The sequence below is a fragment of the Chanos chanos genome, chromosome 14, assembly GCF_902362185.1.
Source record: "Chanos chanos chromosome 14, fChaCha1.1, whole genome shotgun sequence".
Lineage (NCBI taxonomy): Eukaryota > Metazoa > Chordata > Actinopteri > Gonorynchiformes > Chanidae > Chanos > Chanos chanos.
The window spans coordinates 19,181,153-19,208,763 of record NC_044508.1 but is presented as its reverse complement, the minus strand read 5'-3'; the positions used below and the strand labels follow the sequence as shown (position 1 = coordinate 19,208,763).

The following is a 27,611-nucleotide window of genomic DNA, read 5'->3' as shown; positions in this document are numbered from 1 at the left end:
GAGTGAGAGCTCAATCTCAAATTCACAGCCAAAATTCACACACACACGCTCACACACACACAGCGAGAGAGAGAGAGAGAGAAAGAGAGAGAGAGAGAGAGAGAGAGAGAGAGAGAGAGAGAGAGAGAGAGAGAGAGAGAGAAAGAGAAAGAGATGACATAAACAAAATGCCATGCAACTAAAAATTAGAAGCTATTTTCCAGACAGTGTTTGCTTTCTGATCATGGTATTCTCCGTAAGATTTAGAATGCCTATGCTATAGGCAGGGTGACATGAAAAATCAAAACTTGAGATCAACACTTGACTCCAGAAGCTTCAGAAAGTGTGATTGTTATTTTAACAAGAAAAAGGCATGGTGGACTTATTATTGACTTGTCCACTGTGTAACTGAGAGCTCAACTAACATCAAAACCCCTTCACTGTCAAATCTGGCAGACTGACAAAATAACCTCTTTCCCAAGGCAGTCCAGCATTGATCCAAAGTGCTATCAGGCTTCTACGGTAAATGGCACAAACTGCTAATACATCCTTTTTCTTTCTTGTGTCTTATTAACTACACAATTTGGTTGTTTCATACTCCATAGGATTTGGCTGCTTGGCACTGAAGGTCTGCAGTGCGGTCTGGATCCTCACCACGTCTGCCGCGGTGAGTTTGAGTCTGTGCCGCAGCAGGCAAGAGAAGAAGTCCAGCGGCTGCTGGCCGGGCGGGGAGAGACGGTTAACCCGGTCTCGGATCTCCAGCAGCTGCAGAAGGGCCGAATCCTGCGAGCCCTGAGTGTACGGGTAGTCCAGCTGCAGGATCAAGTCTTGGATCGCCTCGGGATCAAAGTGCATACTGTAACCAAAGACCTGCATACTGTTAATCTTCATGTAGCCCAGGTTTCTAGAAGAATCCATGTACTCCAGAGGCTCAAAGTAGACGGTGCCGTTCCCCTGACCTGAGGGAACCTTGACGCGACTCCTCAGGTAAATATGAACAGTCTCAAAAAAGGTTTTCCATTTGTTGCCCAGTGTCAGGGTCCAGTTATAACAGTCAAGAGGGATATCTAACTTGGTCCTTTCCCAGTCGGGGTAATTGTTTTGGTCTATCGGCATGATCCAGCTCTCTGAATGGCTACCACCGAATGGGTTAATATAGACAGAGAGCAGGGGCTCTAGGGTGCTGTTCTTGGTAAGGCAGATCTGAAGGGAGACCCCTAGGAGCATGTGGACATGGTTGGACTTGTATTTGTTGCTCTTCAGTGTGAGGAGCATCCTCTTCCTCCAGGAAGGGTCGAACCAGTTGTTTAGCCTCACGTCGTTGCTGATGAACATGGCGTGGATCCCGATGCGAGTATCCTGTTTTTGGAGGAGGTACCGCAGCTCCAGGTCCTGCAGATCCGTCTCGAAGCCGATGTAGTTGTCCGTGGAATCGGGAACGGTGTTCCTACAGGTTCCTTGGCTTAGCATGTAGCCTGGGTTGCAGCTGGCGCAGCGCGAGCGGTTGTCGTAGGAACAAGAGGCGCAGAATGGACCATCACCCACCACGCAAGGGATGACGCCCTGGCATGTCGGGTGCTTGTATGGACAAGAGCAGCTTCGCGTCTCCTCTACATAAGACCCAATCTGGTTGCTCTCGCTACAGTACATGTTGGAGAGGATGTAATTGAGCCAGTAACTGAGAGGCCTATGGACACACACACACACAGAAAAAAAGAAAATTCAGCTTAGTTCCAGTTGTATGGATACTGGACAATTAGTGGCCAAGTAAAGAAAATGTCCAGATAATCTCTGTCCATCTAAGGATCGACATCACCTGATCACATGCATTAACTAACATAGTCAGTCTCATTTTACATTGCATTTGGATGTGATCCTACATGACATGCATACAACTTCAAAAGAGCAAGTGATGTAACATGACAACACAACTGCAAAAAATGAGGATTTACAGAGAAAGAAATCAGTGCATCATCAGCAATTCTCTTGCACCTCAGCACCAACACACAGCATAAACATCCAGCACGTTTTACAAGTGACTCCACTTATTGGGACTGTAAGGTGTCTTGCGCTATGAGCACCGAAATTCCCATGGGTTCAGAGTATAAAAATGATGTCATTTTTAAAGACATCCAGGAGGTGCACAAAAAAAGGGTGTTTAATGCCAAATTCAGTGCAGAACAGTACAGGTGACAAAAGGAAGCTCATTGAGGCAATGATCTGACTATACCCCCATAGTCAGTACTATAGTCTAGCTCCACAATGTCATAGCATGGCAGCTCTATTTGAAGTGTTTTTGGTACGTGATGGTTTGAAACACAACCTGATCCTGGCATTTTTCTGAAAATGAATTAAAACTGAACAAACTGTCAAAATGTCCTAGCATACTCAACACACACACAAACACAAACACAAGTTTTTTTCCAGCAGAGTGGAAAGTGTACTCTGCTTATAATTTGCAGCTTTAACCAGTCATCATCTCAGAAAGTCACTGTCACCTTGTAAAAACACATTATTTCACACTTGTTACAAGTAGTTTAAAATCATAAAATACAGCACAGTGACAATCTTCTCTGCAGCCTAGACTAATAAACATCAGTGTATAAGGCATTGGCTAAAGGATAAAAGAAAAGAATTATATAAAAAGCTTAAGAGCTAGTATTGTGGGGTAGGGGAAAAAAAAAAAACAGAATGTATTTACTATAACAGACTTTGACAAGCACACTACTCATTAGGATTACAGTACCCTGTACCCTCTGCAAGGCCGTCCTTCACAGGTTAAAAACCGGACTGACCTGACACACTGCTTGATTGATCTGAACGGTTCAAGGCAGCGCTCTGGTCTTTTGCCATTACGTCTGAGAGCAGAGCACTGACTAGTGTGCTCTTCACTGCTCCTATTTTTCTTTTTTCTTTTTTTTTTTCCAGATCTTCTAAATGGAAGTCAGATTTTATATGCTGTCAATTTTTCTACAGTTTCCTGCCAGTTTGAAAAATCTTCTTTCATAGACTCACAGTCAGACACACGGTCACGGACAGCTCTTGCTGCTTCATTGTTAATTAGCTTTTTTTCCCCCACTGCCATGGTACAGGTGAAGCACAGTGTCCTTCACACAGTCTATCCACTTCCATCTTCCAAACCAACCTGCTTTAAATTGGCATTCAATATTTTCGGATCCAAACCGCGTTGCTGTGAAATTAAAGTGATTTGCCTTGCTGAAAAATCCTTAGACACTCAAACAATGCCACGGCTGTTTCTAGATTATGCCGGTGTGGTTTTATATCAATAATATATTAAATTCATCCTGTTTCAGCCACACAAAACCAGATGGACACAAGAACTCACTTTCTACATAGAAATTTAATAAGCTGCTGACTTGCAAGTGGCTTACTTACTCAGATATGTTTTCCTCATATCACTGAGGATTTTAGGATATTATATTTATTATAAATCTAGTGTTAAAACATGTCCTCAGATTACTTATTTAACAAATCATGTGCAGACCAGGTAGTAAGTCAACTTATGTTTGACCCTTAGTCTGTCAGGTTCCAAGACGTGCATCTACTGCCTGGAAACAGGTGCCTGCCTCTGGTCTTACAAACTACTGATACTGTTAGTTAGATCAGCTGAAGTTAGCGGTCAAAATACAAAATCTTTCATTTTACCTCTCACAGTAACTGTGAGAGTAGCTTTGCCATTCATGGAGGTTTTCACACAGGCACACACACACACACACACACACACACACAGACACACACACACACACACACACACACAGACACAAAATGTGTAAGGTGTCGATAATGACTATTCGTCTAGTGTAACGTTAGCTGGCGATAATTGCACGGCAGTTCACTCAACCAGAGATGGGACCTGCAGAGTGTGTCTGTAAAGTTGGAACAGTGTGTCAGAACAGTCGTCGCTAAACAACATGAACTCACTGATGTGGCTGAAAATGCGTTTTGAACAAAACAGAATGACGGTCCAACAGCCTTTAGTGAACACTAGCACCGAAATAATGTTAACAACGACAGAAAAGAACTAAAATGATTTAAACGACTTATGCTGCATATAAACACGGGCAGAGTGAGCTGGGCCTTCTCCATCTCTTTGGTCTGTTTGATCCGACAGTTTGGTGCTCAGGTGGTCACCTGCTGTTCTGTGGTATCTATTATGAGTACGGCTATATTGTAAAGTTAGAGAGTACAATTCGCTTGCAATTATATTATGCTTTGTACAGTATATCTCACCGAACAATTTCATGATATCCTCTTCATGTTTCTATCACTGTGACCATACACATAAATATTCCTTATCAGGAAAACGTCTCTTTTCGGCTAGTGATAAATGGACCCAGACTCCATCATTCACTTAGCAGCTAATGTTCCCAATAACAGCCGAGTGTCTTTTGAAACCCCCGCCCCCCCCTTCCCTTAAGGCTTGCTCAAAAAAAAAAAAAAAAAAAAAAAGAAAAAGAAAAAGAAAGAAAAAAAAAAACCAAAGAAAAAGTTTTAAAAGGGAATAAAACACAATGCTAACAACTTTGAAATGTTTTGGAACAAGTCTTGCGTTGACAATGATTAATGCGCTTTCTTATAAAGTTCGTCTTATAAAACCCATCCCTCCCCAAAGATCCAAAAATATTTATTTATTTACTTATTTATTTTTTCACATCCTTGAAGTGTAAAAAATGTAGTTTCATGACTAAACAGTTAGGATAGCATGTTATCTGTTACCTCCTTTAGGACACAAAGAAAGATAAAACATATCTATGTACATGCATATGAGTTCAGGTTTTTTGGGGATGTATAGAGATTTAAAGTCCTAGGCTTAACCCTGGGGAGAAAAACAGAATCTGGTTCCTTTGATGCTTTGCCTTATAGATAAATAACTCATTATAGCTATCGCTAGGCTTGGGGTATGCTAATCAGTTTGCCCCCCCCCCCCCCCCACACAAGCATCTATTTCAATATTGTCTCGGGCTGTCTATCATGCTGGCCTAGCAGATACCTATTCGTTTGGCATGGAACTTCTGCTCTATAAAGGGAAAAGGAAACTGCTGTACTCCTGACTTAGGACATGAGCACTGGCAGCAGAAAACGTTAATATTCATAGAGACACGTTGCCTGAGAGACGCGGAAAAATCAGGTGGGTGGCAATGGTGAAAATCACTCCGGCCTGTCAGCACATTTCACCAAGACGGAGCTCTGCGTGTGTGTGTGTGTGTGTGAGAGAGAGAGAGAGAGAGAGAGAGAGAGAGAGAGAGAGAGAGACTGTATCTGTATATTTCAGTATGCGGGAACACATTCCTTTTCATTTTCTTTGGAATAAACTGATATTTTATGAATTGCCTTTTGAAGACACCGCAAAATAATAATAAGTAGTATGTACCGGGGGAGAGAAAGGAACTCATTTAAATCAACAGTAATACTCTTGACTGTGACAAAACCCATGTAAGAGAGAAAAAATGAAAAAAAAAAGAACTCTTTCTATATCCTTTCTCATGGGGTCAGTGCATGAGTGGGATAGGGGCGACTTGTGTCTCTTTGTGTGATGTATTACATTCATACTCTGCATTTATACTTTTATTTTTCAAAAGTACGCAATTTCTCAGCTATAATGACCATGTGACAAAATAACTTTATCAGTATATGAATGATCTCTCTCTTTTCCTCCCTCTTCAAGTGAAGGTAAACTTCATGCGTGTGTGTGTGTATTATAACATATACATACAGAAAGAGGGTGAAATGAAAAGCAGGGAGAAAATGAAAAAGTGCTTTGAAATCTGCATGGAAAAGGACGTTTGACAGACTGATGATATTTAAAAAAAAAGAAGAATGAAATTTTACTACCTGACTAGCAGCTATCCAGCTAGCTCCTAAAGTACTACCTAACTAACTAGATATCTGCTTGACTAACTAAATACATCCACAATTAATTAAACCAACCAATGAGCCAAATAACCAACCAAAGAAAAGGTGTGACGTGTCAAATTCTCCTTTTTTCTTTTCATTTGACAGGTCAGAGTTATTTTCTCTATTGTATGAGGGAAATCCATGCCCAGCACAGTGCCAGGTATATTACCTCTTTATAACTGCCCCACCTACTCCTCTGTTCAAAATATGTACAGAATCCCCCAGTATAAAATGACACCTTACATTTCACATTCAACTAGGAAAATAAGACAGGAAAATAGAACACAGCAGAACATAAATCAGAAGAGATGTTCGTATCATTAAAAAAAATAAAAGACTTCAAAATGTTTTATTAACGGACTCAGGAAGGAATGAACCCCACTTACTATTAGTCATGAATTTATTCGCTCACAATCAGTGTTAATTTCTGTATTATTTTAGCCAACAATTTAGGGGAAAAAACAAAACAAAACAAAACAAAACAAAACAAAAAAAACCCAATAACAACAATGACAACATTCTACCGCTTTCATTCATTCTGTAAAGACCAGACTATTTGTAGTCTGAGCATTTCGTTAATAAATTCTGGCTGACTTGATTATTCGTTTCATTATGCTTTTCAGCAGACAGTTGTTCAAAGGATAAGCTCAGGTATCTGGGCTTAATGGCCGCTGGTCAAACCTGCCAGTTCCTGATGCAGACAATCTGTGCTTGCCTTTGAAGTGCTGATTTCTTTCTTTCTCTTTTCCATTTCTCTCTCTCTCTCTCTCTCTCTCCCTCTCTCTCTTTTCTTCAAAGCAAGGTAAACTTCATTTTAGACAACCTTACAGTAGCCAGTGTCCTTGTATTCTATAGTGGATTTTATTTTCTAAGTTAACTTACAACACAAACCACAAATCTTATAAAAGACTGGACTGTAATGCATTTTACGACAATTTACTGCATTCAGGTACAGAGTATGTAATATACTAGTTATAAACTAGTAACTATAAGTTTTGGGTCATGTGACCATTGTTGTATTTGAGACAATGCTAATAAATTCTAATGACGAAATTAGCTCATTAGATGACATTTTAAAGCTATGGGCAGGAACGAACTGTGTATAGTTGGCTATAAAAGAATCTGTGATACTATCTCCATAGTACATTAAGAGTGTTGTTCATTATGTGTTATAGACCAACAACAAAAAACAAGGAAAATCAAAGAACAACAATTCATTGGCATTAAGTTTTCTTTGTTTGATTTTCAGTCCATGAGGCTTGTCTCCATGTTGAGCTGCTAAACTTACATACACATATAAGAGTTCTATCTGGGACTCTTGTCTTTTAGTTGTGCTAGTGAATACATTTTGTCTTTTAGTCGTGTCGGAACAAACAGAAATTCCACTGACGGAGGTTCTTGTGGTGAATCTGCACCCAAATGCTAATAAGCTTGATACTCCAAGCCATGCTGATCTTGCCTTGAGCTTTCCTTTAACCTTATCAGAGCCTGGAACTCTCTTTCTTTGGCGTAACAACAAGGAAGATCACCAGGGCTATGTCAGCACTGAGTCTTGTCTCTGTTCTTTACCTTTCATCAGAGATCAACGGTGCACCCTGTCCTTGCTTTAACTAAACCAAAAGCTTAGCTCCATCCAGTAGTTCACCCATGTTTTAACATAGTGTATTACTCTCTTACAGGGTTAGACACCATTTTGATGTTCTGTGTTGGTTTGAGAAATGTCTCTCTCTTTCCTTTTTTTTTTTTTTTTTTATCTCGTGTTGGTTTGGCAGATGAGATGTAATGGCTTTGTGGCTAGAGTGAGTCTGGGAATTTGGCCAAGACACAAAACGTAACTTAATTAATCTCCCCTCAAACGCCCTCACATGTCTATAGACCAAAGTGTTTAAAGGCATTTCTTTAATCATTAGCTCAGGAGACACTGCTAACAACTTGGAAGCTGGTAAAGAGGAGAGGAAATGTAATCCTCAACATCACAGCCTCTGAGGTGTCCCCATATTTGGCAAGATCCACACACATCGTGCTTGTGGGATTAATATTTAATAAAATCATTTGGGGACACTGTAATGGTGTCAGTGAGAGCTGTGGCAACAGTTGAGGATTTTGGTGTTTCTAGTACTCTACTGTAAGCCAATATACAACTGGGCCATTTAAGATATAAAAATAGCAGCCGACAAAAGTTGGTAAAAATCCAGGAAGTCATTCTTTGTAAAGACAACTTCTGATGAAATCTTTATGTTTCTGTGAGTGAGCTCATGGTCTGCAGTGCACTGCTAACATCATTTACTTCCACTGTTTGGAAAATGAGTCACAGGAAAAACATGGCAGCAGCTTTTCACAGAACGTTCTGGAAAACCCAAGCTGATGACATTTATACAGGAGAAGATACTGTGGCCAGATGAAATCCCTACCTCTCTCTGGGCACAGCTATTTTGGGCTGCGTTCGACACCTCTTACTGAGAGCAAACAGCTTCCTGACGATCCTCTGCGCTTTGCCGAGGAGCTGTCCAGTGCTGATCTTCAGCTGCTGAAAACGTTGGTGGACTCCTGGGTCTAACTTCCAGAAATACTGGACGGTAGTCGTGTTGAGGCTGTAGAAATTGGGCAGCTTTCTTACAAAGTTCTGAAACTCCTCTGCAATAAAAAAATATATATAGACACACAAACGACACGTTACCACAGTGAAGCTGAAAGAAAACAGTTCCTTCTATGATAAAATGAATCAAGAGTGAATCCCCTTTGATGGTAGCAGGTGGACTGTTAACCTCAATCCTCTGATGGGTGGATGATAGAGTGATAACAAAGAAGGGCAGCACAACAGTTTCAAAAAACTACCTCAGCCTTCTCAAATAAAATAAGCTGATTTTTCAGGAAGCCCATTCATGTAGCACCTAATAAGGACTACATTGCCAATTGTGTTAGAAAATTTTTCATTGAGAGCAAAACAATCAATACCAGCATTATCTGTGATTTAAATACGTTTGAACCAGAATTACATTACAATCAAATCAATAGTAATAATAATAATAAAAATAAAAAACTGATAGCTCTGTTGAGAAAAAAAAGGCTCCCTGAATTCATGTCATGATAAATCTGTATACATGTTCATTCTCATTCTCATTGCTCTCAGAGGTCTATTGTTTGGAGTCACAAAATATAGCTTTTGTGTATGTTGATTTCTATTTTTAAATTACAGGTAATACAAGTTGGAATTTTCCTCACAACAACAAGAGAGTCAGAATGGGAAACTAGCTTCAGATATTGAATAATAATTCTTTAATCGCTGCACTGGCTGTCAATTGGCTGACGTTTTCACATTTTCCACACCAAAATAAAAAACTAACTAACTAATTAAATAAATAAATAAATAAATAAGGTCTGTCTGTCTGCTTGAATGTGGAGGGAATTACAGCATGGCACTCTACTGCACTCTGAATAAACCTGCCTCCTGTTGGCTGGCTGCCCAGTGTGGGGACAGAAACCCTGCCAAGTTCAAAATGCTATTTTACTACCACAACAATGATTCCACACCCCTAACAGACAGCGTTTCCCACCATTTCCTTGTCTGTTATCAGCAGTAACAAGGTGATAACAATAACAGTTTAATGCCACGCTGGTATTTTGTAAACAAAATAACACTTGATGGCAACACATCTGAACCTCTGAGAAATCTCTCTAAAGAGGAACTGGCTAGCCACGAAGCTATGAGGAACTATGTTTTCCCCAAAAAAGAAAAAAAAAAAAAAAAAAAAAAAGACAGAAAATTTTCTAAGGAAGCAATTGATTTTTTTGTTGTTGTTGCAAGTAATGGCTCAGCTGACCCATACACCAAGTTCAATTTACCCCATAGCAAACCAGCCTTTTTCTCTCTGGTTTTTGTAGCAATCCTAGTAGTAGTTTAATGGTTGCAGTAAGAGTGGTAACATAGTAGTGAGAACAACAGTGGTAGACAAAGAATTAGAAATAGTGGCAGCAGTGCCGTACTAGTGGTAGAAACAGCAGTAGCTATAGTAAAAGGGAAGTATTAGGGGGAGAACTAGAAACATAGCTGCACCTGAATCCTCAAACTCCTGATTGGCCTGGGTCCAGGACTCACGGATGTTTCTCAGGCTGTCGTCCAAGGCCTGCAGGTCCTGCTGTGGGCAGTTACACTGAGGGAAGTCCGTACTGCACTGACACCAGCAGTCATTGCCCCGGCAAACGAAGCGACCCTCCGAGTGACATCCGACGTAGGCAAGGGCGGCCTGAACGAAGCGGTCACGCAGGTACTCCGGCAGGATCGTCTGTAGGCCTGGGAACGCAACAGACGTAATCTCGTTACGCATGCTTTCTGACGCGATCATTACAGAACAGAGTTCAACCCTACTGACGTCTAACCTGCTTATGGCTCTGACTTCTTCACAAGCTCTTAAAGTACGTGCACCTTTCAAAATGTTTGCATTCTTATTCTAAGCAGCCTGTTTTCCTATTTAGTAACTTTTTCCAAAGAATGTTGAGAAACGGCGGTGAGAACAATTCGATTTGACATCTTGCTGCCTCTTTTAATTTCCCAAGAAAAGAAGGAGATGAAATGGTGACAATTTCATCAGACACTCTGGGATGGGTTCAATTATGGATGCTCTACCTTGCAAATGAATCTTGTTTTCCGGACTCTGAACCAGAACAGAACTGACTGAATCGAGGTTGTCATAGTTACTGCATCCGAGCGGGCCTGTCCTTGTTTCGGTCACCTAAAGAGAGAGTGTGGAAAATAACAACGACAACAACAAAAAATAACACGCTGATAGCCTGAATGCCACTCAGGTCATTAAATATGTAGGAGTAGCTGCTGAATGCCATGCAAAATAAGATTAACAATAGATTTGCCCTGCGCTTGTGAGGGAAGAAAGATTGAAATAATAGCTTCAGACACGCTCTCAAAACAGGTCTTCAGAGAGTTTGAAAAAAAAAAAAAAAGAACTGAAAATTTGATTAGTGCTCAGGTTGAAGAATCCAGAGGCATCTTTGCTAGATTGTATGTTTATCTGCAGCGGGAGGGAAGACACAGAATAGCTTGGCCAACACAGCGATGACATTCATAAGCAAAAAGACATTTGTTATACATCTGACTTCCGACATCCGCGGCTATTCTGAGACATGACACGGTCAGACTGAAGGCTGGAGACAAAGAGCAGCAGGATGGTGTCTCTTAGCATTTCAAAACAACCAAGGCATCACAGAAGCACAGTGCATTTAAGAAGAGTTTCTACAGTGGTAAAAAGAGCTTGGCGTTCTAATTTTAAGTCCTGAATGTATATAAAATGGTTTGTGACAACTGCTGTTGCCAGTTTGGGGTGGGGGGGGGGGGGGGGCAAGGCAGTGACAAAGTGGTAAAAGTTCAAACAGAAAAGGAAAGCTAAGAATGTCCTTGTTTTTCTGACATAATACCTCCTACTCTTACTCCACAGACTTCACTGCACAACAGCATTGTGGCTGCATCGCCGACTCTATGCTGACATAGCAGATCAACACGGGATCCCTCCTCTGCTTTGAGTCTCACGGTGAAGCAGTTCACAATCACAACTCAATCATGCTTGACAAAACGCGTGATTTAAAGCCCGCTGTATATAAAGGCACCTCTGGCATGTCGGAAGACAAACGGGCTGCCTGTAGGCACATACATCACCCCCTCTCTGTCACTTACAAATTATTCTCTCCCCTATCCCAGCTTCTTTTAATATTTTCCCAGCGGGCAAATAAAAGTAACCACATTGCCACTGTAGATTAATGGCGACCCAGGATTTTAGGCGGGCAGAAAAAGGGGCAGCTTTTCTTCTTTGTACTGGGAAATTCTTTGACATCTACTTTTATGGTGACTGGGAGAGCTATGAGGAGGATGAAATAAGAGGGGAGAAATGTCACAGTATCTTAAGCATGCAGACTAGCGTGCTTCAGGATCCAAAAGGTTGCACCCATTGGTTGCAGCCACAGAGAGACTAGAAAAACGCTGTGTTGTTTTAGGTGTTACGTAACTAATGCGTGCGAGGAAAGAACCATTATTGAGAAAACAATATATTGAATTTTCATTCAAAGCCTTGAATTAACTTTAGAATTCGAGGGAAAAGAGTGAGAGAGCGAAAGAGAAAGACCATGACTTCAGCAGGCCCACTGCTGGCATCTTTCCTTTCCTCCTATTGATGAGTCCACACAATTAATTAAAATCCAAGCTGTCTCTACAGGCATCGGCAGATTCATTTCTAACAGAGACAGATGTCCGACTTAAAGGGAAAATTGACTGAATGCAAATAGAGAGACGGCTTTTCCATGCATAAGAATGAGCTCATCTGGAAAAAGGGCCCATTGGAGCAGAGCATGTGGATAAGCTGGGCCTTTCTATTAGGAAAATAATATATTAGAAAAATCATACCGATAGCTATGTGGCAAAATGCACAGTAACTTTGAAAATAAACCGTTTGGCATTCATTGAAGATTATTATGAGACAGAGGCAAAGTGATCAGGACCGAGAAAATAGTTTGAATATATTAACACTCCGTTATATGAAGTAATTAAAGGGTGCTGACTACATTAGGAATTCCAACATCTGTGTTTAATGAGAGCAGTAATTGGTCGGAAGACAATGTCCTGAGGAACAGTTTAGGTTAATAGGTTATATTAACGGAAATGGGTCAGCGTGTCAGCATATTTCACGTGGGTTCCTCTCATTCGAATAATCCACGGCTTTACAGTGTCTCTGTGTGTCACACAGAAGCTGTCCAGTGTAGACATGTCCGGGTTTCTCTCGTTCTGATATTCCAGATTTACAGTGTCTCTGCGTGTCAGTTAGAGGCTCTCCCGTATAGCCAACGACAGATCTGAGGTGACTCTAAGATGTTTGGTTTCACTGCAGTGCTTGATGAAAAAGAATATCAGGGACGAAGGTAAAAAGGCATTTCAGACAGCTGCAGTAAAACGTCCGTGATGAAGCTTTCTTTAAGAGCGAGATAAAATAGCTAAATAAACAAAATCAATCACATTATTTTTAACCTTTGTCACATTTCCAAACTCCAAGCATACTGAGGAGAAGGAGAAAAGAAGATGTTTTTTGTTCCCAGCACCTGCAGATAAATCCCACACAACATGTGGAAAATACTGCTGAATGAGCTCCTGTTGGCGGATATTTGAATAATAAGAGAAATTCTTAAGAGCCTCTATCTGGGCTTGTTTGAGAAGTTTGGGATGTTATTAATGTTTCATAGAGATAAGTGCTTGTTTTAAAAGCCACTCCTTTTTTATCACACTGCAGAGAATGAGTGTGCCTGCATCTCGGAGCAAGAATCAGTAGGCTTACCCATATTTGCATATGTTTATGCTCATTCCACGACTCTTTGGGGTTCCAGCAGCTGTTTTTTAGGAAAAGCCCTAAAAAGATTTTTTTTTTTCTTTGTGGGTTAGCGTATAATCAAATACCAGTATGCGTCTCTGTCAAGCTTATCTTGAGAAGAAAGGAAATAAGCATCAGAATAGGATTAAATTCTACCCCATAGAAAAATGAGACCTTACTGGGAACAGCAGGGTTCTGTACAGACGGAAGTTGCTGGTTAATATGCGTCTAGCTACGGCTTGTGAAACCATTTAACCAAATCAGCAATATGCTCTTCACAAGCACAACAGAGGGTTTCCTGCTAGCTATGGCAAGGAAATAGCTTTTTTTTTTTCATATAAATTCTGTTTTCCTTTCCTGGTTATGATTCGTGAGCCTCTTCCTTCAGTTCACTGGAAAAGGAGCGTTGGCAAAGCTTTTGTTCTTCACAGCTAGCTCTCGACATGCTTGGCTGATGACCCAGACAACCGCTAAAGATCTACCAGTGGCAAGATGCCTGCCTGCCTCCATTTCCCTCATAACTTCTCTGAAGTTTCCCACGGACCACTGGGTCTCACTACAGACTTCTTCCAGAACATTTTTGGCCACATAATTTCCGTCGTTCTCTAAGTATCAGTGGAGAGGGTCAAGAGGGACATTAAGAATATATGAGCGCATTTAAAAAACAACAAGTCAAAATCTGTTCTGGATAAAATTTTCATTGGCAAACATGGAGGATGCCATCCTTAGCCAACTGCTGTTGTTTATGCAAACCTCCCCAAAGCCATTAATCAGAGGAAGCCTGTTTTCTACGGCGTATACAAACGAGCCTCCTCTATAAAACGTGAAGGGCTGAGAGACTAGTACGACAGATCAAGTGATTCAGCCTAAATCCAGTCCTGCAGCACACATGCACACTCCTTTAGACCATTTTCTGCTCTAATGTATTTTGTTAGAATCTCTGGATTGTAACGGGCCTCCACTCCTATTCATCTGGCAGGTAAATCAAAATTAAAAGCTGTGATTGATATCAACTGGCACGTTTTTATTTATTTCCTGGCTACTGTTTCGCCTCACTGTTAGGTTAAAGAGCCATTTATTACCACCGGCATAGAAAGCGCTCCCCGTGAGTCTCTTTTTCATTAGAGCCCAGACACCGTACTTATGTTCAAAAGGCCTGACAAATGGACCTAGCTTTCAAAGGAATTATCCAAATGGAGCATATGATTTGTCACACCGGAGCATAATTTCAGTGACGCCCTCACATTCATTTATGCGAACCATTTCTTCCTTATTTTCCATTCAGCATCTTGTCCCCCTCCCCCCACCCTTACCCCATTACTATATATTTAAAAGGGGAGAATGGTCCTCTGGTTTGAGAGGGCATTTCCGCGTGTGTGTGTGTGTGTGTATGTGTGTGTGTGTGTGTGCGTGTTCCTATCCATCTTCATCCCACTGAGGTAAAAATCCATGCCCTGAATTAAATTCCTTCTGATACCGGGAATATTTTCCATCAGTCTTCTGAACTGCCTCACAAATAAACGCAACTACAAGGACTTCCAGCCCTACATCTCAATCACAAGGTTTTAAGCCTCTTTGGCTGAGGCTGACCATAGAAAGGCACTGTGTCTTTCTGCGTCTTACTCAAATATATATATATATATATATATATATATATATATATATATATATATATATAACAAATATCATATACATATATGATTTTATCACGAAATAAGAAAAAAATGCCTTGAAGGACTGCTCTAGACTTTGAGCTAAGGATAAACTTTTTAATAGGACTTTTTTAAGGATAACTTTTTAACAAAGTAATTAAAACACAAAAACAGCAGAAAATATACTCCAATTTGTTAGATAAGAAATCTCTTCCATGGCCTGAAAATGCACGCCAGAGTTTCTCTCACTAATATTCTGACACTGTCCATATGAGTGCTGTACATTCATTGCATGCTGTAAGAGGAGGAATGAACTTTCTGGGAGTGGTAGTTGTGACTTGATTTGTTAACATTAGATTCCAGTAATTATGACACACTAATGAATTTAGGCAAAGCTCAAAAAGAAAGAAAGAAAGAAAGAAAGAAAGAAAGGCAGAAAGAAAGACAGAAAGAAGGAAGATGTTTAATGACATATAGTGCCTCTTCCTACACTGTTCACTTGCTCAGCAAATCTGCACTGCTGTTTTGATTTAGAGCAATTTTCTTATATTTGTTTTTCAGCATTAGCAGAAAACAGCCAAGAGAAACTGGAACGAGTGTTGAGAATCCAAACTGTACAATTACTCTCATGTCCAGAGATGTCTAAAAGAGTAGTAATGTCATCATTAGCTGGAGACCAAATTAATAAACCTGACAGACATTAAATGTCTCATATATTCTCTTTAAACCTCCACAGAGATAGAGCCACATTCCCCAAACAAAAGAACACTGCACTCAGCACTGACAAGCTCTAAAAATAATCTGAGAGAAAAGTCAGGCTAGGTCCCCGGTCTCCGCACATCTAGGTCGACAGGTTACCTTAATGGCGTTGGAGGCGATCTGGAGGTGGTGCAGTTTGCGCAGTGTGCTCTCCCGGTCGATGAAGTAAGAGGCGGCCAACTGGTGCAGGGCCTCCAGAGTCACCGCCGTGCCGTTGGAGTCAGTCGCGTCGGTCGTCTTGCTCAGCCTCCTCTTGTCCACAAAGATAGTCAGTGCTTCCTCACCTGTGACATTCAAAACCCGCCAAATGAACTCAGACAGAAAGACACGCCATCTGTGCTGCATGACACAGTTTGACTTTAAAAGAGAAGGTGAAACACAGGGGAGTAAACTCTGTATATTAATACCATAAAGACTTATTAGGGGTAGTAACTAATAAAATTATTAGGGCTAGTAAGTAGTAAAATTATTAGGGCTGGTAACTAATAAAATTATTAGGGCTAGTAACTAGTAAAATTATTAGGGCTAGTAAGTAGTAAAATTATTAGGCATAGTAACTAGCAAAATTATTAGGGCTACTAACCAGTAAAATTATTAGGGCTAGTAAATAGTAAAATTATTAGGGCTAGTAACCAGTAAAATTATTAGGGCTGGTAACTAGTAAAGTTATTAGGGCTGGTAACCAGTAAAATTATTAGGGCTAGTAACCAGTAAAATTATTAGGGCTAGTAACTAGTAAAATTATTAGGGCTGGTAACCAGTAAAATTATTAGGGCTGGTAACCAGTAAAATTATTAGGGCTAGTAACTAGGAGTGGAGAGCAGCTGAAATGAACACGGCTCAGTGGTAGATAGATTTTTTTTTCCTTTGTGAAATACTATCAGTTATAGTGTTTTGCAGATTATATTTTCATAATCCCTGAAGTACTAGAGTCATGACTACTGCCAGCCCTAGCCATAAATCAATATATTTCCTATCTTGAAAGTTTGCAGTAAAAATTGTGTTTTTGCCCAGAGAAACCCTCGAGTGTTAAACTTTCTGAGTTATTTAAATTTCTGAAAATTCGGAACTATTCTGAGCAACTGTTCCGCTTTGAGTTTTAAACATGTCTAAATCAGAGCCTAGGTTATAATATTTCCACCTACTGATTCAATCTGTTCACTCAGCTAATATTTTAATCAGCCGAACACTGTGTTTAAAACTTCTATTCTCACTCTGATTTCAGTTTAGAGTCCCCCTCAAAGCTGGGGTGCCTCTGTGCCATTTTACTCTGTGAACTTCTGTTCACCTCCGTTGTTTGGATAGGTCTTTGGACACATCTGAGGGACAGCTTGACAACTAGTTACTTGACAGACTTTTTTTCAGAGGTACGTGTTTAAGCAGAGAAAATATAGCATAACACATAGCAATGATGTTGTTAAAGTCATGTTACCAGGTTAAATGGAAATTTGCTGCTCTTGTCTGATACGTGATGAAGTAAAAAAAACAAAAAAAAAACAAAAAAAAAAAAACCCCAGTAATTTTAAACTGTCAACAAATCAGACCACATCTTTCAGAAACAATAGGGTTTAAACTATCAAATTACGCCTACACCTCATTTAATCTTTTTATGACATTGTGCCAGAGCTGAACATATGCAGTGTACATCTTTACAGCTTCTCAGGGCTGATTCTCTTGAGCGGTCGTTTTATTGCAAGAGGCCTGATTGTTAACAGAAATGTGTTAAATAAACACCAACGCTCATAACCACCTCTATACAAGATTTTAGACATAAGATCATTTTTGAATGCCCAAAGAGGAGACCAGTGAATGTGTAGGAACATGAAGTAATTAGAATTCACAAAAACCAGTGCGAATCAAGATTCACAAAGCTGCTTTAACAAAAAACACATAAACATACATTCAGTATCATTCACAACACTGCCGAGTGTACCATTGTAGACAACAGTGCATTGGCCCAACCCTGAATTAAATTGGCTGTCTTATCCAAGTCATTAACAGTAGGTGTTTCCCTGTAGTGTTGTGTACAAGTAGGCATTAGGGCCGTTTCTGTACCTCCCAGTGTTCCGGAGAGCAGAAAGTGTGTGCCGTATTTGCGAATGATGTTTTCTGTGATGGCGCTGAGGGTTGGGCGTCGGCCAAGCTGTCTGATGGTCTGCATAAACTCCGGATCCAAGGGCAATGCCAAGCCATGACTTTCCTGCCTCTCCAGAACCAAACTGTTCACTCTCCAGCGTCCAAACTCCCTGCAAAAGTCACATGACACACACACACACACACACACACACGTAAACACAGTTCGTTAGGAAGCGCCCTTCAGTCTGTCTGCGGAGGGCAAGAAGTTCGAGATCTGTAAATGGCTTTTCATGGCCCGTAGAGCTAAGGTCTACTACACCACATGCTGGAGATACTCGAAAGATAGGTTAGCACCTCCTGGGAAATTGTCTGTCTATACCTAGACTAAATGAAACAGTGGAACAATGCTCACACACGGATAGGAGACAAATATTCAGATAAAGCACGCTGGGCTGGAAATGCAGCGACCGTGTAACCCCCTCTGTTCATGCTATTTGAATCATATTTTTCTTTTTTTTTTTTTCTTTTTCTGTCCTTCTTTTGAGACCATGGGCTTCACGCTGGTTTTCGCCACAGCTAAGGGAATTGCTCTGGGTTTCTGAGACAACTGTTGTCCTCTCCCCTACAGCTGATACATAATAGTGCAGTCTCGGGTTGCTGTTGTTTTTTGTTTTTTTTTAGACTTTTAGGTTCTCAGAGAGCTTTGACTGAGCGTAATCAGAGACAATGGCCGGTCTCACTCTGTCTGTCCCTCTCTCAGGGACACACGTCACCTCCCGAGATGAGAATCATCCATCAAGCAAGTGGCCAATTTCTTTGATCCAGTCTGCACTTTGCAACAATTGTTCAAAGCACTAGATAAGAATATTCAAACAAAACACCAAACAACCAGACTCTCCGTGTTCAAGCGACATTTATGGTGTGGGCGGCGTTCAGTTGACCAGGTCAAATCTTCCTTCAGTAAATAAACATCTGTGTGGAATAGTGTCATGTGTAGCTACTGGATGCTGCTTCATCTGAGTGCATATAAATTGACTATTAGCACATCTGCTAATGCTGTTTACTTGGACACATAGTTCATGTGTGGTCAGACAGACAACTGACAGCTAGCACACATCTGCCCCATCCAAAGAGGTGAGGACTGTCGGGCCTTGTTTCTTTCCACATGCAGCTCTTCCATTCGTCTTAGCAAAATCCACATACACACACACACACACACACACACACACACACACACACACACACACGTGTACACACATGCACACACACACGCACACGCACACACACACAGTTGCTGAACAATCAACTCATTATATTTTATTTCATGTCAGTAGATTTACATAACGAGGGACAATGATTACTGGCACTGACAGAGCATACAGAGAGAGAGAGAGAGAGAGAGAGAGAGAGAGAGAGAGAGAGAGCGAGAGCACACAAGGGTAGAAAGACAGAAGGAGACATGGAACAGAAAAGGACACAGAAAAAGAACATGGCTAAGAAAAAGACATCAGATCTGAGAGAGGGAGAGAGAGAAAGAGAGAGAGAGAGAGAGAGAGAGAGAGAGAGAGAGAGAGAGAGAGAGAGAGAGAGAGAGAGCTGACGGACAGTTATGGATGATGCTGGAGGCTAATCCAGCTGCTGGCCCCATACAGGGATTGGTGGCAGCAGGGGAGGAACCTGAAGAAGTGGCTGCCAGTCTTTCCTACTGAGAGAAGCAGGAACATGAGGTTAGCTGTGAGAACACACTCCAGAGAAACACCCAGGCCAGGAGGGAGACTGACACCATCACTCACACACAACTGCCGGAGCATAGCCCATCACACACAGACACACTGTTCAGCGTGTTTAGTGAGAGAGGTCAGAGGTACCTAATGAATGGGATGTGCTGATTTTTAATTGTCCTTTTTCTTTTACCTGTCAGAGACAGTGATGTTTAAGTCATAGCACACCACATATTTACTAAAATGTCTCTTCACAACCATCTTCATGATCTTTAATTATCTGATTATAAGCCCGACATGTCATGACATGTGTCATGTAATACAGTTACACTGTATGTAATGTAATTACAGGCCATGTCATGTAATTACACTTTAATGTGATGGGTATTGTGGTAGATATTTTTAGATATGACAGTTCAGAAGAGTAATGTCAAGTCCATGCTTTTGAATGTAAAAACTTTATGAAGACCTGATGTGTGCACAAGGCACAGGCTGGAAATGAACACTGTACAGAATATCACATTTCCCTCATTAAGGGCAGAAACAGTGACAAGAACACTATTCAACCAAAATCTCCCATCAAAAGTCCTCTATATAAAGTTCATGTGGCACCTTATTATGCATCAACTGTGCAAAATGTAATTATATACTACTGATGTAGTTAAAACTCATTATAATCCATTGACAATGTAATATTCAGTGCATAATGTCATAACTTGATGGATGTGCTTTGATAAGTTACATTACTGTATTAAGGGGCTCGTTCATTGTTTTCATTAACAATGTCATATGCTAAACACAGTGTATACTAATACATTGGTATCACTGTTTTAATGATTTAAGGGCATTTCGAGTGTCGTATTTGACAATTAAATTATTATTCAGCCTTTCAGCTGATGACACAGGACAGACCAGGCACCAGATATCGAGGTATCTGAATGGGTGATGTCATCGTTTATCAGAGCAGAGTGCTGTTTCACTTTGAATCGTCCCTGCCAGTTGACTAGGACTTTGTTCACAGACGTTGGGAATAAAAATAGAACCCTCCATTCTGAGCTGAATGCATGATGCCTGGCACCGAGATCACACCGCTGTTTTTTTTTTTTTTCTTTTTTCTTTCTTTCTTTTTTTTTACAGTCTCTAAATTCACCTCAGCCTCACTAAGTTTGAGCTGGTTCCATCTTTAGCTCACAAGAGTTCATTCTAGTTGATGCCTGGGATACCTCTCTGTAGTCAAACAGGAAAAGAGCATGCCTGTTCCAGTCCTGGGCGGCATAAGACACAAACACACACAGAGAAGAGACTTCAGTGTCCGGTAAAGCCTTTCCATTAGCCCGTGGGCGGTGTGGAAGTGGTGCTGACGTCCCTCGTTCACACCTCTGTTTGCGCTTCTGTCAGAGCTTTTATCTTTTATCTGTCTATTTTAACGTAGTCAAAAGAATGGTTTGACCACATGAATGAGTTGTGCAGCCTTGTTCCTGGGTATAGGAGCAGCCTATGGGAATGAAGTGGGATTGTTGTAGCTGACAAACAGTGAACTGCTGTCCATAGTGAACTGCTGAATGTTTCATTTCAAATGTTAACTGCATGTTTTAACAAATCTTGATCACAAGGCATAGATGACAGTGAACTACAGAAAGAGGCCCCGTTTCACAGCAACATAAAAACTAAAAAAAAAAAAAGCTAGCCGGTCAAACCAATCACAATGTGCATTCCTCATTTCTCCAGACACACATCGGGTTTTGAGTGAAGAGCCTCATTTGAGCTCACAGCATGAAGGAGGTGAATAATTATGGGATGGGATGAGAGATCTCAGTCAACTGCCAAATCAAATGAGCAGTTCTTGTAAATGCAAATGGAATGTGAAACTTGGAAATGAAAAGAATGAAGGTTCTACTTCACATTATTGTCCACTCTTTTTAAAGTGTTGCAAATTGATATTTTTACTGCTTTGTCCACTTTTTTGTCTCTTCGAAAAAAAGAAGAAAAAAAAAAAAAAAAACATTTCACAATAGAAAAAATTAGCCCATTACTTCTTTCCTTCAAGTGACTCTTTTTCCTTACTTTTTTAAATGAACAACTTTCCACTTTCATTGGAAAGTGTCTTTTATATTGTTATTATTATTTAAACACTTTATGTGAATGATTTTTCATGTAATGTCCATTTTCTTTGCTGCATCAAAGCAAGTGCATTGTCTTATGAAACAGCCGTCCTGAAAATTTAAACCACATAATTACAACTGCTATTCTGCAAATTGTTGTTCCCGGTTGTTACTTATTTCTCAAATGAATTCTGGATGTGTGTGGCTCGGTGTTAAAATTGCAATGAGAACAAAACTTTTAAATTACAAGTTTAGAAAGTGCTTCTAGACTGCAGCTATGTAAATGATGGCATGTTATTGTGACAGAGATGGGATGGGAGAGGGCCAGAGGGATTTGTCTGAGGTTAATTGGGGTATGCAGAAAACACAGAGTGCAAAAAAAAAACCCAGAGACTCACAATACAATGTGTGTTGTTGCAGTACATACCTGCAACAGTAGTGCTTAGCCTTTTTTTTTGTCCTTTTTGTTACTGTCTACATTCAGGCCTGGGGGTGGGGTGGGGGGTGGGGGCACCCATGAATGAAGACGTTTACAGAATCAGCCAACAGTAACAGAGAGGTGTAGATGAGGTGGACCAGAATAGTAACGGTTCTACTCAGCCATTAAACCATTCTGAGGGGCGTGGCAGAAGTGGGAGAGTTTGGAAAAAAGGATGCCCTGGGGTCATGTGTGCTCTGGTTACAGGCAATAAAAACACTCCTGATCTTCCTGTCTGCACACCCTTTTCACCATCACAACCGCCCCAAAAGACATCTTTTCCACACACGTGTCCTCGGATTCCCTCTGGTCGTGATCTGGTGTGGGGTGTTGTGGTTGGAGGGTTAGCAGATGGTGCTGCTATGTTTGGTCAGCCCATTGAACATTTAGACACTGTCTCAGTAGACTGACAGCAGGCAGTCCATGACCTGGCTTGTGCTTATTCCTCAGACTAATGGAAGGGTCAGCGTTTTGCAGATCTGTTCTAAGGTGTCAACCTCTGGCTGTATTCAGCAAAGATACAGGTTTCTGAGCTCATGGTACGTCTCTTTCAGCATCTCCCCGGAGGGTGGGGCAGAAGTTCAGACCCTCAAGTGAGAGGTCTCACAGGAAATGACAACATTTGCTAACACCTTCTCGCAGCATCTGCTGGGCTGCTCTTTGTCTCCATGGTACAGCAGGATGGCGTAAAGTTAAAATGAACTGAGGATGTTCAACAGACGTGTGGAAGTTCAGCTCTTGCACTGTCCTGGTTTCAGGTGTCTGATTTGTCACTTCTCATTAGCTGAACATTTGATCAGTTGGCAAAAAAAAAACAAGATTGTATCATACCATGTCTTAACTATATTGCATTATTCATCAAAAAGTTGTGCCTCACATTATAATGTAACAACCAGGAAATTAGGGGCAAAAAGTTATTACATCACACACTGGGCTTTTGTATTATATTATGAGCAGATTATTAAAAAAGAAAAAAAAAAAACCCTACCTTTTTAAATTGTTCATCTAAAAAAGATTTAAGCTTATTGTAATATTATACAGCTCTGTGTGACTTAAGACATAATTTGAAAAACAATCAAAAAAAAAAAAAAAAAAGAAAAAAAAAGAAAAAAAAAAGAAAAAAAGAAAAGAAAGACAAGGCCCCTCAGTAATAAACACTGTAAAATTTGCAACCAATACGCTCAGACAACTTATTCCTCATGGAAGAATTATGGCACATGGTTTACCAAACCCAGAGGACAACCCTGACATGGAAAACGCTAGAGCAACTAGTGACAGTTGTGTCCTTGAGTATGTTTCAGAACGCAGGAACAAGGGGGCTCGGGGGACAGTGATGTCTGGAAACATAAATAATGAGGCGATTAGCCTGGGTATCTGAAAACACACTCCTCTCTCCCTGTTACGCTTATGCCAAACTGAGTTTCTCAGTGGTTCTCTTTCAATAAGGCTGGACTAAAAAACAAAAAGCCCCCCCCCCCCCACAAAAAAAAGACATTGACACAGACCTCAGTAGATAATGTTAAACTTAAAAATAGATCAATAGATTAAACTTCAAAACCTCATAAATTGTGATATGGGATGTTGTGCGCATAGAGAGCATTGTTCTACCTTTCTGTGAAAGTGATGATCAATAAAAATGAATTCATGCATCAGAGATGATGGAGTTATTGTGAAATATAAATAATTAAAGTCTCCAAATCTGTGCTTCATAGTTTGTCACATTCGACAGGATGACAGTTTCATATGCATTTGCTAGGATATGAAAGTCTTAATCCACTTAATTGTCTCAGAAGTGTTTCCAAAGACAAGAATTTAAAGTTTGATCAATTAAACCTTTAATTAAAGTCAGATCAATAAGGAGATACACCCGAAGGTCAGTCTGTTTTTTTTTTTTATTCTGAGAAGCCTAATGGCCTATAAAAATTTGAAAAAGCTTTACTGTTCATTCAATGCAACATTAGCTTTCTGCATTCCAGCTGAGATTAAGCACTGGTCCTTCTAAACAACAAAGCCCTTCAGTTTCAAATTAACTCTGAGATTTTGTTTTGATTAGTGTACTTCAAAGCATTAAATCCTGAACTAGCTGTCAACAACTTCCAGCAAACTGCATGTACACTCACTGCGGCTTCAAGTTAGTCCAGTCTAAAATAGCACAAATCAAATTCTTCAAACGAGTTTTCTTTGATACTGAGGTAATGCAATGAAGCAGGGCTGTCTTCAAAGCAAACTATTACAATCTTGTACGGCAGGAATGTAACAAGGGTAAAAGACAAACTTAAAATATATAAAAAAAAAAAAGAGAATGCCTTTTTTGTCTGCGGCGCGTAATGTGATATATGACATTAATTGGATAAACAGCATATTAATCAATCTCCAGATAAACAGGTAAGGTGAGAACAGGCACGGATGATCAAATGTCTCCCGTACAACCTTAGCTGTTTCGTTTGTAAAATATGCAGAGAAAGAACACCTGTGAATCTGTAATCACTACGGCTTTTAGAGTTCTTCAACAAATTCACTTGGAAGAAAACATAATGTACATATGTTTTGGAGAGATAAAGAAAAAAATCCTCTCTCTCTCGCTCTTTCAAAAAACACTGAATTCTATGAGAACTACCGGGCTTAGATGTTTTTGCTGAGTACCATATGGTGGTAATTCAGCCGTCCACAACATGTTTCCAACACCGAGTTTGTTAGTAAGACGACAGACCCTGTGTACGACCGATCCACACATGCAGAAACTTACAACTTTGAAAAAAAATACACACACACACACACACACAAGACAAAACAAAAACAAATGAATTCAAACCTTAACTTGACAGGAAGAGCAGTCTCGTCTTGTCGGGGCTGAGCTACTCAGGAGCATTCTCAAAGCTATTCATTAAGTCTGTTATCAAAGTCTCTTTTAAAAAGTACTACGCAGCCTGCATACTGTAATAAATATTTGATTCGGTAGACGCTGGAGTGTCAGGTATTAATTTGCTGATGTGAACTTTGAGAGGTAATTGATTTCCTCTGTGCTCAGATGTATAGTCCACTGACTGGAATAGTAATGACATCCTCTACTAATGGACCAACCTAATAACACATTCATTCTTCATTTGTTCTGTCTAATGTCACATGAGACTCACACAGAACCAGAGGGGAGGCTAAAAAAAAACAAAAAAACAAACTAATTATCCTGATGTGAAATTATCACGTCCCTCGATTGGGACAGAACTGATTTACAGGACTATTATTGTCATCGTCCAAACATAGAGCAACACACATTTTCTCACATGAAAACAGAGAAAACCCTGCAGGTTTTCATATCGGTGACGTTAGCAACCTGTGTCAAAGAACGACTGCTGCACTCATAGACCTTTTTTCGTTGTCTCAGAGGCTTGTGTGCAAAGGCTTTACACTCGAAAGACGATGTTTTTGTGCAAGGGGATTAATGTTCATCCTTAGTGTCTCTAAACGACGTCGGTTAAACCTGACAAGCAAGGCTGCTTTGAGTACAGAGGACTTATTTGCATCGAGAAAGTACACACACACTGAAGTGTACTCCTCTTAGCCGTGTCACTTTCTCCTTGCCTTACAGTCAGTCCCCCCACACACATTCTGATGTGCCACACACACACACACACGCACACACACACACACACCCAAGCACATGCACACACTCCAATGTATAACGCTCCTATCACACACTTGTCAGGAGGCATAAACCGCGTGTTTTAGCAGATTCCTGTCATGGCTTGCGGGTATGGGAAACCATGGTGGCGTTCTTATTGTACTGCAGCGTCCTTCGCTTTTGTGCGACCTCTGTGTGAGGATGGCTGTAGAGAGCACAGACGCACAAACTCACTGAGATATGTTCATTTAAAGTTTCTTTTTTTTTTCCATTCGGCAACAAGGGCTGCTGGTTGTTATATATTTCAGAAAGATGTTTTTTCTTTTTTTTTTAAGAGCACTTAAAAATCATACCAAGGCAAAGCACATAATGAAATCATTGTGCCACAGGAAAGAGCTTCCTCAATCTACTTCAAAAGGGACTTTAATATGGAGAACAAGGCAAAAGAAGCTTAGAGCATTCTAATCTCTAGATATCTCCCATACATCTATGACATCTCAGAGACGGTATGTTAGATTCACAGGTCTACGCTTTCTATACTGGGAATATTTATGTAGGAGTGTGCATTCAAACATTCCTTCAAATCTCCCAGGGCTTTGGAAGACTTGCTTTGATTCATAATGATGTGAAAATACAAGAGTCACTAGCCCCAAGGAGTGTCGAGAGACAAGAGATGATGCCACAGCGCCTGTGCCTTTCATGGTTCTCTCTGTGTGATTTCATGTTAACCTATGCAACAGTACGGCCCTGCCAGAGAAAATGGAAATGTCAACCTGCATGGTACAAAGAACTCACCTGGCATTCCAAACAAAAGCATGTGTACTTCATTTCACACACACACACATACACACTTACATGCACGCGCATGCACACACACACACACACACACCCACACCCACACACCAACCCCTATAAACACACATCCACACATACAGCCACAAACAAATCCACATCATACATATATATCCCCACACACACCAACACAGATACAAACACACACACACACACGCACACACACGCGCATACATGCACCCTCTAGAACACTGCGCCCATGCCCTGTGTCACCAGCAGGGGGAGATCAGGCTTTGGAAACAGCCAGAGTAACATTCGTTTTGACTCCTTGTCACTAGTGCAGTACAAAAAGGCCAATAGAGCTTTCACAGACACACACTGCCATAAGAGAGACAGAGAGAGAGAGAGAGAGACAGAGAGAGAGAGAGAGAGAGAGAGAGAGAGAAGGCTGACTAATCCAAATGTTGCCATCTCCATCTGTGCCTGGCCAACATGCCCGGGCACCTCTGCCAACCAAGCGTGTCAGTCAGCCTCAGCTCAGCTGGTGCGGCTGGGTTGGTGTTCTCTGCACCTAATTCTCCTGGCAACTTTCCATCACGAATCATCTCAACTCTTACCTGCTATGAGCCCTGGCTAATCACAAAAGCCTTCAAACTTTCACAGCTCCCCTGTCTTTGATCCGCAACACATTAATGACATTAACTCAAATGTTACAGTTGAAAGTAGCTTTTCGAACCCTATTCTAACAATAACAGACCATGGAAAGAACACATTTCTCATAGCACTAATGACAGATTTCTCACAGTTGTTCGTAATAACAACACAACGACATTAATAACCCTGTTGGTGTTAAAAGAGCAATAACCTCACAGAACCTAACCTCACAGAACGTGACCAAACAGAACCCTGCGGTCTTTTTTACTCACCTGTAAATCCGATACTTGGTGGTGAAGCCCTGTTGGTGGCGCTCCACAAAATCTGTGAATTCCTGCGACTGGTGAAAGGGCCCTTTGTCTGAAAGGAGCCATCCGAGGGGCCCAGCGGCATCACCGGAGCCCGCCGCGCAGGCAAGGATCCAGCAGTGAAGGCTTAGTGCTACGCACTCCCATAGACGCATCAGATACGCCGGTCTAAAAGCTAAACACCAGCACCCCAT

At 40.8% G+C, this 27,611-nt stretch overlaps 1 protein-coding gene across 1 annotated transcript; it reads right to left on the bottom strand.

Annotated features, from left to right (window-relative positions):
* Positions 1-549: 549 nt before the first annotated feature.
* On the bottom strand, positions 550-27,611 carry brinp3a.1 (bone morphogenetic protein/retinoic acid inducible neural-specific 3a, tandem duplicate 1). The gene is made up of 7 exons (XM_030791643.1): positions 27,382-27,611; positions 17,723-17,913; positions 15,767-15,951; positions 10,520-10,625; positions 9,950-10,186; positions 8,307-8,529; positions 550-1,666 (listed from the first exon to the last, which is right to left on the bottom strand). The coding sequence occupies exons 1-7, from the start codon at positions 27,609-27,611 to the stop codon at positions 550-552; spliced, it is 2,289 nt and encodes a 762-aa protein (XP_030647503.1).

Coding starts and splice junctions, on each gene's coding strand:
- brinp3a.1 (XM_030791643.1), bottom strand. CDS start 27,611: ATGGGGTGCTGGTGTTTAGCTTTTAGACCGGCGTATCTGATGCGTCTA. Junction 10,626..15,766: donor TCGCCTCCAACGCCATTAAG/GTAACCTGTCGA, acceptor CTCTCTCTTTAG/GTGACCGAAACAAGGACAGG. Junction 8,530..9,949: donor TCAGGAGTTTGAGGATTCAG/GTGCAGCTATGT, acceptor TTTTTATTGCAG/AGGAGTTTCAGAACTTTGTA.